Raw genomic sequence first — 14,382 nt, 5'->3', positions numbered from 1 at the left:
ACCATTGACTCACAAATGGGTATTGTTTCTAGATAGGGGAGAGAAAAGTTAGCAATTGAGTAACCCAAAGGGTCTATAATGATGTCACCTGAGGAATCAAGGCAGCTCCTAGTAAGAATGACATTTGACTGGAGAGAACATCTCCTGCTTTCTGCGTGGGTCCAAATATTGCTGATCAGCCTTGGCAAAACTGACACACATTTGCACATTTCTAGCACAGAAATGGGATTTCAGAATTAACAGAATAGTGAGGTGCAGGCAATGTTGACAGGTGTTTGCGGGCAAACTTCCCCTCAAAGTGCAGCAGGATCTGACCACTAATAGCCCCATCTCTTCAACAGAAGCTTAAGGGGGTTCTGTTTAGCTGCATGCCGCAAAAAACGTCAACTGCCACTTTCCACACATTAAACTGCTATTAAAGGGACAAGACTTGATTTTCCAGGCCAACTGCTAACCCTTTCTGTATCAGCTCAAAGCAGAATTAAAAGTGTGGTTGTGTATGGCAGTGGTCCCCAACCTTTTTATCACCGGGGACCACTCAACGCTTGACAATTTTACTGAGGCCCGGTAGGGGGGGTAGTTTACTCCTCTACTCTCAACCACTGCCCTAACGCTCTCTGATCACTATGGTAATGTTTAAACATCCCTTCAAAATAAGATACAGACATGCCACAACAATGAACATAAGGAACATTTTATTTTCATGGAAATTTTAACTCATGACAATGTCAAATCAATGGGAACCCTGAGCTTGTTTCTCTGCAACGAGATAGTCCCATCTGGGAGTGATGAGAGGCAATGACACCCAAAGTGTGTTGTAAAGGGCCGGGGGGGGGGGGGGATGAAGTAAAGGGCCGGGGGGGGGGGAGAAGACATCTTTCATGGCCCACCTCCAATTAGTCGAAGGACTACATGTGGTCCGCGGCCCACAGGTTGGGGATTGCTAGTGTATGGCACCCCATACAGTGCCATATTCCTGATGAAAACGAATCTAGTAATGATCATCTCCACAGCAAAATGTGTACCTGAGGATAAAGTCTCATTAACAAAGAGTCCACTCTTGCAACTGACCCTTTAATCCCCCCCCCCACGGTTACAGTCTCTTGAATAGAGGATTTAATGCTAGGAAATGGACAGCTGAAGATTTTTGTGGTAAATAACAGCACCTGGCAAATAACAATTCCTTAGACTGCTATTAAAGGGTCAGGAGGACATTCTTCTCCAAGCCAGCTGGCAATTCTAATACTCCTCTGAGCTCCTTGAAGGAGAAGAAGGACTGCTTTCGCAGTGAGGACTCACCCAGCCATCATTTCATGAAGATTCCTGTTTTTAAAGTTCAGGATTGCTCCCTAGACTATTTCCGAGTTCCTCATTGGGAGCCTTTGCTCCTCTTTCCCCTCTTTCTGCCCCTGAATTGAGCCCCCAAATTTGTTTCCACACTGAAGTTGAGGGAAACTTCCCAGCAGCTTCAAAACAAAACAAAACTTGTCCATCTTTGTCAGGTGACAAAAAATATCCAATCATCTGCTAGTGCCATTTTGTTGCCTTTGAACGAGTCTGAAATCGTTCTGTTTTTTTTTAAAGACAATTGCAGTATAAAAATCTAAGAAAATAAATAAATAATAAATAAAACTGCAATCACACAAACAAGGTGGTGGGGATACAAAAAGGTAGGTTGTTGTTTCATGCCATTCCCACCCATCCCCACGCAGCATGAAAAAACATTTTTAAAAAAATTATGCAAGTGATTGAGTTCTCACATCTACAGCACCTTCGAAGCTATGTTAGCCCTAAGCATGTTCACCAATTGGCAAACAAATTCCTGAGAAATGGCTAAGGAGAAGGATAGATGAGTATAGCAATAGAAATGTTTTCAGCTCCATACTTCTTCAGGAAGTGGTTGATTTCATCGGCTGCTTCATCAATGTGGTGGTGGGGTGAAGTGGGAGAAGGAATGACATCTTCGTTTTCAGGAATGCTAACTTGTCCTCTGCCATGCCTTCTGTCCACTATTGAGGGTGTCCACACATGAAGCCAACCCCACTCCAATTTTTCCAAATCTGTGGACGAAAACTTTTTAAAAGACATAAAGCATGATCAGCCAACATTGTATTTCTGAAAGGAGCAATTTGCTGAAGCATGCGAAGGGTCACCAATCTCACTGACATCAAGGCTAAGGTTGAAACTTAACCAAACAAGAGAGGTAAGGTGCTAATCAATTGTGACAGTGGGTGGGGGAGAACTATTACGTTAGTTTGGAATAGTGTTGTAATGCAACCAGCATTTTTTTTTAAGTGTAGGGGGAATTGGAGGAGTTGATGGTGGAAGTGACACTACAGGGAGATAGGGAACAATGTTGGAAACAGACTGGAAAGCCTGAATGTCTATGTTTTCACATTGGCCAGCCCCAATTCAGACCCTGTTAGTACCTGCTTCAAAAAGTGAAAAACGAATTTCTCAGGATTCCCTTGCTGTGAGGCAAGTGAGGGGGCAGTTCGGCGCCCCTGACTTCCCGCCACCCACTGGGGGGCGCTGCCAGCAGCAGCTGCGCAGTGCCACGCTGAGGGGGAGTCCAGCCATGGCAGCCGCTGGAGAGCACCAAACGTGAGCCGGTGGCAAAGTGGCAGGGCAGCCCCCGAGGCAGCAGCCGGAGGATGAGGAGGACCCGCGGCCTAGTACCGACTGATCCACAGACCGGTCCTGGTCTCTGGCCCAGGGGTTGGGGACAGCTGCCTTAACAGATAACAACATTTATTCCAGCAAGTCACTTGGTGCCTGCTAGTGGTTGGGACTAGACAGACTTTGGTCTCATCCTTCAATCATTTTCTGCTTTGTGTCCCCTGTTTCTGTACCCTGACCTCCTGTGGGCTTTTTGCCATTTAAAAAAAATAAAAATGATAGTAGGATTATAGCTGTAGTGTTAGGATACAGGGAGAGAAAAGGATTCTCAAGGAGAAGTGGTGCTCGATGCAATGCCAAGTGTGTGAAGGAAGGCACAGAGATCCACTAATTCTCATTCACACTGTCCCCAAAACCACTTTATGTAGGATCTTTCACTTAGCCTTGTACCAAAGCATGTTTCGGAAGCCTGCAGCCCCGTCAAGGAACCCCTGGAAGGTGGATGATGACAGTGCTGCAGTTGGGGAGGGGGGAATCCAGGCAAGAGCTTTGTGTGAAAGCAACTTCAATCTAAAGTTTTGGTTTTGCACGGTTTGGCATAAAGCTGTCACTATGTACAGATTGGTTTAAACATCACTTTCCTCGACTCTTTGCAGCCACAACTAACTAATAATTGTTTTGCTTTGATGCAATATTGTTTTGTTCCTCTTTGCTTCTTAGCAATAGATTGAACATTAAAATGATAAATGGACACCAATATTTGGATCTGAAAGTATCTAGGCAAAAATTTAGTTGTTCATAGTAACAGAATAGCTGAAAAAAATTAGAGTGAAGCTGAGAAATGTTCCATGCAGAAGTTGTTTAGCATGTTTTGAAGTTTTCCACGCTCTCTCTCTGTCAGGACCACTGGTCCCCCATCCCCCAATATTTTCTGTTGAAATCTGAGCTCCTTTGAAATAATATCTGTAGTGCAATTAAACCATTGTGATCTTGCCAAAAATGGGATGAAATTAACCAGAAGAATAGCACTTTCTTTGATTGCTCTGTGCCATCATGAGCAGCCCAGCCACATCTTGCTGCCTGTAAATCAGAGACAGAAGCAATGTCAGGAACTGCAAACAAAAGGAAAGATTGGGGATTGGACAGGGACCATGAATGGGATTTGGAGGAGGAGAATAAAGCGGATTGTGCTTCACTGGAGCTTGGGGAGAAGTAGGAGAGAGCACAGAGGGATATGAAATCCATCATGGTGCAGCGGAAACGAATGGGAAAGAGCCAAACAGGTCCTCCTCCTGAGATCTGGGAGACAAATCTATCCCAGAGGGGTAAGAAGCCTTCTTCTGAGTGGAGTAAATGGGAGGTGAGTTGCCACAGCTGGGAAGTGGGGTTGATGTTGTTGTTTTTTTTGCTTTTTATGGTGTTGACGGAAAGATCCTCGGTTTGCCCAGAAGGCAACTGATGCATTAGGTTGATATGGATCTCTGAGGCGGCAGAGTTTTAAAATACACAGGGCAGCACAGTAACCACTATATTTCTGTTACAGTTTTTAGTATTTTGTTTCGAAACATGTCACTTCTAGGGTTGCCGGCTTTTCATCTGGCTGCTCTGGCTGTAAAAGCACAAGAGCAAGGACATGTCCTGTTTCCTGGTCAGTCAGCACTCTACACATGGTATGCTTTGTCAGTTTGAGGTCATACTGAGGCAGCTCAGTCCTAAGCCTTGGGTTCTTACTGATGCAGCAGCACTTGCATCCCTGATGTCTCTCCATCCCCAACCACAGGAAAGGACAAAGGTAATGCAGCACCCCTTCATTGAGAGCCAGTTTGGTGTAGCGGTTAGGAGTGCGGACTTCTAATCTGGCGAGCCAGGTTTGATTCTGCGCTCCCCCACATGCAGCCAGCTGGGTGACCTTGGGCTCACCACAGCACTGATAAAGCTGTAATATCTGGGCTCTCTTAGCCTCAGCTACCTCACAGGGTGTCTGTTGTGGGGAGAGGAAAGGGAAGGCAACTGTAAGCCACTTTGAGCCTCCTTTGGGTAGAGAAAAGAGGCATATAAGAACCAACTCTTCTTCTTCTATATGAAAGAAGAAATGGGCCTTGCCAAAGAAACCTGTAACTCAAGGGAGCTTTGCAGACTGGAGTCCCTATCCTTTCCTGGGAATGTGCCCTTTTGACATACCAGATTGTCTGGTGTTCCAGCCAGATTCTTTAGCCCATTTGGCAGAAAAAGGCCATGGCCACTATTGAGAAACTATTCAAGCGCAAGGGAGATGATAATGCACCAGGGACCAGGGTGGTTTGGGGGTTATGTTTTGGGGGAGTTTTTGGCCAGGCAATGGAGGCGCTAAGAAGGCTCTACAGAACATCCAGCTGCTCATTCACAGAAGGCATTCCTGATCTTCTTAATGACTCAGTGGGGGAAAGTGATCATAGGTGAAACAGACTTGAAGCTATTGAATACCAGAAAAAGAGAGAGAGAGACCACAGGGGGAAAGACAAAATGCATATTTTGTTCAGCAGTAAAGGGGAAAGAAGCGGCAGGATGAACATGTACATCAGGCATGCAACAGGGCACACAAGGAAATGACGCATATGGAACGGCCTCTTGTTTATTGTGTTCAAATGGGCTCCTCTTAGGTTCCTCCACTAATTTCTGGTAACACTGAGAAATACACCTTCTGTGTGGGGTTGGGGTGGATGGTTAAGGGACTGGGTTTTAATTGTTTTATATTATTGGTTTTTAACCTTGTTGTTGACCGCCACAAGATGGCTGGCCATAAATAGATATCAATAAAAAAAAAATCACCCATGCAGGAAAGATGGAAGAGAAAGACATAGTGCTAGTGGGGGGGAGGGTATTTTTTTCAGCTCAGATTAGCCAAATACACATCCCAGACAATAGTTGTATGCGAACTGCATGGCTCATATGGAATTAGGTTTATTTAAACCATTTTAGGAGGGAATTCAACAACAAGACAATCAATCATCATATAACATCATTTCAGTGGTCCTTTGTAAAGCTTTGTTCAAGGTGGCACCCTTTGCTTAAGGCAGAGTGATCAATTTCCCTTCCTAATGACTCATCTTTGGAAACAACAACCATGTGTAGTAGGATAAAATCACCATTTGTCATGCTTAAAAGGCATGGGAGGGCTTTATTGATCAAGAGGTTATCTGACGACTATTTGAGCCCATTGTAGAATTTTTTTCTGTTTGATATTCTTAGCTTTGCATAAATTGTCAGCCACCGCCTGCAAGTTGGCTGATAAGATGGCCCACCAGCGACCTATACAAAAGATGTCTGATTTATCAAACAAACAAAAAAAACCCAGATTGCAGTTCTCCAGCCCGCCACCCACCCAAAAACGTTAGAAAACTGTTTTCTAAAATTAAACAACACCTCCCCACACACTTACACACAGTGATAATCTGTACCAATCTACACCAGAAGACTGTGGCTTACTGGTGATGAACTGAGTTTTACTACAACTCTATATGCAACAATTGTATGAAATGGTTGTATGAAATGCTGATTCCGTGAACTTAGGCAGATTGTAAGTGGGTGGGCAGAAGGGATTGTGTCTGAGCCTGGCTCTTGTGGCCCTTTCTTGCATGCCCAGGGAAAAGCCGATCGCCACTTTGGGATCAGAAGTTGAATTTCCTCCAAACCAGACGGACATGGGATTCTGGGTTTTTTTGTGTGGTGGGGGGAAGCATCATCTGGACATGGAATTGGGGTCACTGTGGGTGGGCAGATAGTTGTGCATTTCCTGCATTCTGCAGGGGGCTGGACTAGATGACCCTGGAGATCCCTTCCAACTCTATGATTCTATGAATCAATGCAGGAATCTACAACCTATGGCTTTAGAGCCAGATGTGGCTTACTATGACCAATCTTTGTGTTTGGGAGGGGAAGCATGTTAGAATAACAAGTAAAAAAGGTAAAGGTATCCCCTGTGCAAGCACCGAGTCATGTCTGACCCTTGGGGTGACGCCCTCCAGCGTTTTCATGGCAGACTCAATACGGGGTGGTTTGCCAGTGCCTTCCCCAGTCATGACCGTTTACCCCCCAGCAAGCTGGGTACTCATTTTACCGACCTTGGAAGGATGGAAGGCTGAGTCAACCTTGAGCCGGCTGCTGGGATCGAACTCCCAACCTCATGAGCAAAGCTTTCAGGCGGCTGCCTTACCACTCTGCGCCACAAGAGGCTCAGATGTGGTGGGAAATGGCAGGCAAGGATTTTTATGGGACTTAGGGGACTTTTAGAGGTACTTTACAGAAAGGGCAACAATCAAGGTGAGCATTTGCCAATAATTTGAATGTGAACAATGCACAGGTTTGTGCTAGCACTCTAAAGCAATCATAAAGAGTGCTCCTGTGTACTTATTACTCATTGTGCAACCTCATATAGCCTGCTTCCCACTAAAGGATCTGCAAAAAATGAAGGTTAGGCTATGAAAAAATCATGGATTATTAACCAACAATTATCAGTAATGTTACGCTGTATGTTTTTGATTGTGCAGATGGGCTCTTTTGGGGGATGCCAGCCTCCAGGTAGGATCTGGAGAGCCCCAGGAATTACAGTTTATCTCTTGACTAGACCAGGGATAGTCAACCTGTGGTCCTCCAGATGGTCATGGACTACAATTCCCATGAGCCCCTGCCAGTGTTTGCTGGCAGAGGCTCATGGGAATTGTAGTCTATGAACATCTGGAGGACCACAGGTTGACTACCCCTGCTCTAGACTACAGAGATCAATTTCCCTGGGGAAAAATTGATGCTTTAGGCAACTGCGGCCCTCCAGATGTCCATGGACTACAATTCCCAGGAGCCCCCTGCCAGCGAATGCATTCGCTGGCAGGGGGCTCCTGGGAATTGTAGTCCATGGACATCTGGAGGGCCGCAGTTTGACTACCCCTGCTTTAGGGGGTGGACTCCATGACATTGAGCCCTACTGAGGTCCCTGTCCTCCCCAATCTCCATCCTCAAATCTTCAGAGGTTTCCCAGCCTGGGTCTGGCAACACGACCTGGCCCTGCCCCTCCAGTGACCAGGGTGGGACCTGGCAACCCTAGCTGTTTTAAGTGGACCCTGTTGATCTCATGCTCTGAATTTTGATAGTTTAGCTCTTTAATTGCAAAAGGTTGCAGACCTCTGGACTTTGGGTGGAGATATGTATTTCTATGTGCACCCAAAGGCGATATCCAACAGTATGTCTCTCCTCCTGGGTTGTGTCATTATGTGTGTTTGTATATGTTTTCATCGGATTGTTTAAATATTTTTATATATAGCATTAAAGAATATTTTCTGCCTCACCAGGCAGCATGGACTAGAATTTCTGCAAGTTTTGTGGGTCCAAAACTGCATGGGATGTTGGAACAGCACCTTTTGCTAGCAAGGGATCTGAATCATGGGAAAAGACTGATTTCTCAGTTCAAATGTTCAGTCCCCAGGAAATAGCAAGCACATACCTAAAACAGATTGGCAAGACTTGCTATGGAAAATGGCCCTACTAATAATTGGGCATTAAAAAGGCAGCAGTCAAGTTCAAGGGGAGAGGCAGAATTCCACACTCCTTCACTACTCTAAGAGTACAGCTACACTGCAAATGTCTTAACACTCATTCTGTCCACTCAAGGAATTATGGGAAAGGAAGTTCTAGGAAAGTGGAAAGGAAAGAAGCCTCTTTAACAGACCTTTTAGCACCCTCAGTCAACTATAAGTGCCAGCATATCCTGAAGAAAGCATAGTCGTTGTTTTATTTCACGTTTACACATTTCTAGTGTAGACACATCTCGGTTGGTTGTCAGTTGCTGGATCAGAACCTACAGTGGACTCATGGAACAACCTTCTGCAGTTCACAGTGGCACCTCCAACATTTCCTTTTATATTGGGGTTTTAAGAGAAGGAGAACGATAGAAGGAATGGGTGACGGGGAGACTAGAAGTTTGGGGATTTGGAAAGGAAGAACAAAGGAAGTGGGCATGTTTGCCAAAATTAAAAGCGTTTTCAAGTGGCAGATGAAAAAGTGGCTCCCTTTGCAAAGACTGAAGACTACTGGGTGCGTCGGCTCTTTTCTTCTGCTTTCAGCTGTTGGCTATTTGTGGGGCTGTTTTTATCCTGCTGTACATCTTGCTGTGTTACGAAAACTTCCATTTCCACGTGGCTCACATGTACGCTCACCTAGGGTATCCCAATGCCCAGCATATTGTGGGACAGAGATATTTAAAAGGTAAGAGTACTCTAAATCAGTAATATCTTTGCTTGTTCTGGGTTGGCTTCAGTGCTTTTAAGGCAATCTAGCTGTATGTGATTGTAGCATTTGCCTTTGGGAGGAAGAATATCTGTACAGTACTGAATCTGCGGTGCTACTGCAAATTTCTGTGCTGTTTACAGAAATCTGAATATGGCTATATTGCAAATTGTTCTCACATTGAGATAGCTGTGTCGGTTTTCAGTAGAACACTTACAGTCAAGTCCAATAGCACCTTCAAGAGTATCTATCCTTCAAGCACCTTCAAGATTTTTGGTATCTATCCACAGAACATCGTTTGAGTCCAATGGCACCATTAAGACCAACAAAGTTTAATTCTGGCCACAAGCTTTTATGTTCATTCCCAGAATTAAACTTTGTTGTTCTGAATGGTGCCATTGGACACAAACTCTACTCTGCTGATTCCGGTCAACATGGTTACCCACCTGAAATGTATCAATCCCTGTCTCTCTTGAAAATTTATACCCCGAAAATCTTGTTGGCCTCTAAGGTGCAAGTGGACTTGAATCTAGCTGTTCTACTGCAGACCAGCATGGCTGCCTCCTGAAAATAGCTTCATGGAAGGTACTACATTCAGCCTGAAGGAGTGGAAATTCATCAGCCTGACAGACTTGTATCTGATGGGGAGAGCATTGACTCATGAAAGCTTATCCTTATCCATTGTTCCTCTTAATATTTGTGAAACAGCCCTTGAGGTGGAGAGTGTCCTGGCTGTCTGAGATGGAATAGGGCCAGCCGCACCTTAATTGACCCTCCCTCTTCAGCTCCTGCCCTCCTTCCCTGGACGCTAGCCACTTTGCTCTCAGATGCCTGAGAGAGACACACAGACACAGAGAGCCCTGCCAAACTGCAAACGACCCCTGATTACCTCCTATGGCTTCTGCTGTCAGGGAGATAGAGAGACAGAGACAAACTGCAAAGGAGCACCAAACTGCAAACGACCCCTGATTACCTCTTATGGCTCCTGCTGAGAGAGAGAGAGACAGAGAGAGAGATCTGTGCTTGCCGGTGTCCCCTGGGTCCTAGCGCCCATTGCATTCCTGGTTGCAATGGGCATTCTTGCTAGTATTTCAATAATCTTGTTGGTCTCTAAGGTGGTACCAGACTCAAATCTAGATATTTGAATATGTTCTTGAAGTGCTGGAATCTGGATTTTGTGAGTGAGAGTGTGCTATGTTATTGGGGTTGAGCCTCCTTCTGGTGGCTTCGATAGGCTTGAGGTGGGCTTAATGGCATCCTAGGTTTTCTTCTTCTCTTTCCACTGCCCTTTTATAGCTGGTTAGCAAGCATACCTTCTGGCCCGAGTTCCTGGCTCTTATGAAGGAGACTCCCTGCTCTAAATTATGCCTGTCCTTTTTAATTCTCTGCTTCCCTGAGAGATGTCCCACCCTCCAGGGTTGATGAGTAGAAGCTGTTGCCAATTAGATGTGAGCAGGGCCAGGCTGGTCTCTAGACTCTACACCACTTAAATGGGAGATGCTATAGTGCTAGCTTTCGTTATGCATGGTAGCATAGGTCAGAAAAAGTTAGTAACTTTATTGATGAGTCTTTGCCTCGTTATCAGGAGCTGGAGTGCAAAAGAATGAAGAAAAAGCTATGCGGTGGTTCAGGTAAGATGTGGGCAAAGTTGATTTTATTCGTAATCTGGAACTTATAATCTGGAACCTAAATGGCCTTACTTATACCTCTGTTTATACAGTGGGGTTGAGACCCCGATGATGACTTAGCTGTAATCTTATACTTTCGGATACGATCTAGAACTTCATTAATCTGATTGCTGAAGTGCTCCCTACCATTAAAGGGGGACGGGTCTTCGATTTTGGCCCTGGTGTCATTATAATGACTCCTGAAACCATAGTCCTACTATGACAATTGGCTACATGTTGAGCTGCATTCAATTTTTGCTTTCCCAGCTTTTGACCCTTTAACATGACTGCCTTAGTTAAATGCTTCTCATCATCCGCGATTTAGTCCATAAATTGAGACATCTGTTCCCATAGTAGCCTCTGATATCAACCCATTATGGATGTAAAATTCACCAACTGCAGTCCCACCGCCCCAATGAATGGACCTTCTGGCCTAAGAAGTCAAGTTTGCAGCCTTTAATGGTATAGAGTAGACATCTGACCATATTCTGGCTGGAAGGCCCTTGGAGACCAGGGAGTTGGCTTTTGGGTGATTAAAGAGATATACACAACCTTATTCTTTCACTTTGTGCAAGCTGCACTGGAGGCTGGTTTGGACTAAAAATTCATAGCAATACTTTGTATGCCTTGTAGAAATGGCAGAGCTATGGGCCAGATTCGGGGATGTATAAGGACCAACATACATCTTAGTTTATTTGCATCATACATCTTAGAAACTTCCAGGCCAAGTGCAGCCCACCAGCCTATGATTGTGGCCTGCCAAGAGTCTTCTGCATTTAGCATGGCAGTTAGTAGGGCTTGTAGGCATGGGCTACATCTTCTGTACATTGAACTCATTTGGCACTTCTTTCTTTGACTCTCTTTCAGTCAAGCTGCAGAGCGTGGCCACCCTCATTCCTCTTTTAATTTGGCTGTTGGAAGACTGAAGAATATGACAGGGGGGCTTGAAGAAGGGTAAATTGTTTCCTTCTGCTGCTATGGAAGTTCTTCTCTAAGCAATTGTGTCCTGAGTTAGATGACAAAGGCATGACAGATTCCAGTGCTTCCTACAGTAGGGTTGCCCCTCTGGCAACCAGCAGGGGGCAGAGAGGGGGGACTTGTCAGGAGACAAAGAAAGGCCCAGCCCACAAGAAGCGACATCATCATGCCAGTGACTTCCAGGTGATGCTCTAGTATTAGGGGGGGGGGATTTATGGTAAAACTGGCTCCTGCCATAGTGATTTTGCCCAAATATCAGAGTGTCACCTGGAAGCTTCTGGCATGATGATGTCATGATTTGTGTCTGGCATCATGTCCTAGGCCTTCTTCGTTCTCCCTGCAATCCTGCTGATTGGTGGTTGGGATCCCCGCCATGCTGGGTGATTTTTATGCCATTATGGAAAGTTGCTGTGAGGATAAGAGCAGAAGAGCAACCATGTTGAACCAGACCAATAGCCCATCTAATTGGGCCTCCTGGTTTACACAGTTGGCCAGAAACCACTATCTACCAGTATTGTACCCAGTGCTGCTATTCAGAGAGAAGGTATTTTTGGAGGGGGCTGGAGTTTAAAAGGATAGGAGCTGCCTTAAGCTGATTTGGAGAAGTGGCATTAACATTTCCTAAACAAATCAATTGTAGGAATGATTGTTAATAAATGTAGACCTAGCTTTGTTTGTGCGTAAGGATCCCACATCACAATCACAAGAGAAGAAAATAGGGAGAGCAAAAAAGCTGATTTCTAAAGACATTGAGACAATCCACGTAGTAGCCAGAGCTGATCCTTTTGAACAGGGGTAGTCAAACTGCGGCCCTCCAGATGTCCATGGACTACAATTCCCAGGAGCCTCCTGCCAGCGAATGCTGCATGGACATCTGGAGGGCTGCAGTTTGACTACCCCTGCTTTTGAAGCTTCTAAATTCTGCTGAGAGGCTTGTCTGGCCTATGCACTTAGAATTATGGAAATAACTTATATTTCATCAAGTTCCACAGCTCGGCATATTGAAAGCATGATTGTGACCATTACTTGATATATGATTCTAGCAATTGATTGTGCATTAATGAGACACTGATGTAGGCTTACAAAGACATAAACAGTAATGGAGATCCGTAAAGATGTAGCTGTCTTTTTAAGCCTTCTTCCCTCCCCAGGCCATACCAATTCATCTGGGCCTGTGATACAGAATGAGGTGGTAGAAGACTGATATGACAGAATGGGCTGCACCAGGCTTCAAGGAGAGGAGTGTCCTAGTCTTAAGAACATAAGGGAAGGCCATCCAGCCCAACACGCTGTATCACACAGTGGCCCAAACCCAAGTGCCATTAGGAGGTCTACAAGCAAGGTTAGAATGCCAGATGCCCTCTCCTTGTTGCTCTTCAAGCACAGAGCATCACTCCTCCAGATACAGTGTTCCATCTATAGATAAAGGTAAAGGTATCCCCTGTGCAAGCACTGGGTCATGTTTGACCCTTGGGGTGACGCCCTCCAGCGTTTTCATGGCAGATTCAGTACGGGGTGGTTTGCCAGTGCCTTCCCCAGTCATTACCGTTTACCCCCCCAGCAAGCTGGGTACTCATTTTACCGACCTCGGAAGGATGGAAGGCTGAGTCAACCTTGAGCCGGCTGCTGGGATCGAACTCCCAACCTCATGGACAGACAGCTTCAGACGGCATTTCTGCCGCTTACCACTCTGCGCCACAAGAGGCTCATGTTCCATCTATACCTTGTGGCTAATAGTCACTGATGGACCTTTGCTCCATATGTTTACCAAATCCCCTCTTGTAGTGAAGTTGTCTATATTGTCTATATTCCTCTCTATGTTAAAACTCCTTACTTTAAAAAAATAGCATATCAGGGAGTAAAGTTCTAGCCTTTTTTTTTTGGCAAGTCATGTTAATACTTCAATGACAGGAAATTATTATTGTGAAGAATTAAAAAAAAGAATCCCTCACCTATAATCTAGCATGGTACAGTCCATTTTACCAGCTCAGCATCCTGCCACCCCAGTAACCCCTGATTCCCTTGCATGCCTAGACCAGGCTATAATGATCACTGCATTCCTTCCAGGGAAGTCGAAAAACTTCTCAGGAGAGCCGCTAGTCACGGACTCCAAGAAGCCCAGAATCTCCTGGAGAACATCAAGAACAGGGACCAGCCCTGAGAGACCTGCACTTTTAAAGAACAAGAGCCTGTGCCCCTTCTGTCCATGTACATTGGCTTGTTTTGTTCACTGCTACATCTCTGTTACTTGGAACTGCTGTTTCTGTCTTGTGCTTTGTGTTAATTGACATGATTTATGGCTCCCGAACAAGCTAGCTGCAACTCCATTCAAGAAGATGACGCGTCCCGAATGCTGGTATTAAGACCAACGTCGGAATTGCCTTAGGGTTTAAAGACAATTGTTTGGGGAAAAGGATTTATTTATGCCGCACCATTGTGACCAAAGTAAATGCAGCGTGTCTATTTACTGCACAATCTATAATGGGAAATTATCTTTATTTTGTATTTGCCACTGCTTAAAAGCGGCATTGGCCGGAGAAGATAATTACAGTGAACAGAAGATGCTTCTGTGTTGGAGGTCCCCTCTCCTTCAAGTTAGTGCTGGAATAATTGCGTTCTACAGGATGCCCATTTTCCATCCCTAGACAGATGTAATAAACATTGGTTTTGTGAGATGTTATGGCTGCATGCCTTCACACGGTTGTCATGTGTACTTAGGAACCTTATTTATGGGACAACAGGGGACCAATTTGCAAAGGCTTCCTGGGCTGGTTGTAGCCACGGTCATGTGCTGGATACAGGCTAAAGCAGCGGTCCGCAAGCTTCCAATGGCTGCGGACCGCAGTGGAGTAGTGGGCGGAGA

At 45.2% G+C, this 14,382-nt stretch overlaps 1 protein-coding gene across 1 annotated transcript; it reads left to right on the top strand.

Annotated features, from left to right (window-relative positions):
* The first annotated feature begins 3,771 nt into the window (after positions 1-3,771).
* Positions 3,772-14,376, top strand: LOC143819910 (uncharacterized). The gene is made up of 5 exons (XM_077302070.1): positions 3,772-3,979; positions 8,712-8,853; positions 10,460-10,505; positions 11,409-11,495; positions 13,587-14,376. Exons 1-5 carry the CDS (start codon positions 3,854-3,856, stop codon positions 13,678-13,680), a joined length of 495 nt encoding a protein of 164 aa, XP_077158185.1. The 5' UTR covers positions 3,772-3,853; the 3' UTR covers positions 13,681-14,376.
* Positions 14,377-14,382: the final 6 nt, after the last annotated feature.

The sequence above is a fragment of the Paroedura picta genome, chromosome 10 (assembly GCF_049243985.1).
Source record: "Paroedura picta isolate Pp20150507F chromosome 10, Ppicta_v3.0, whole genome shotgun sequence".
In the NCBI taxonomy this organism is placed as follows: Eukaryota; Metazoa; Chordata; class Lepidosauria; order Squamata; family Gekkonidae; genus Paroedura; species Paroedura picta.
Note: the sequence above shows the minus strand (reverse complement) of the source record. Positions and strands in the feature narration are given on the sequence as shown.

Coding starts and splice junctions, on each gene's coding strand:
- LOC143819910 (XM_077302070.1), top strand. CDS start 3,854: ATGAAATCCATCATGGTGCAGCGGAAACGAATGGGAAAGAGCCAAACA. Junction 3,980..8,711: donor CTGAGTGGAGTAAATGGGAG/GTGAGTTGCCAC, acceptor TTCTGCTTTCAG/CTGTTGGCTATTTGTGGGGC. Junction 11,496..13,586: donor ACAGGGGGGCTTGAAGAAGG/GTAAATTGTTTC, acceptor CATTCCTTCCAG/GGAAGTCGAAAAACTTCTCA.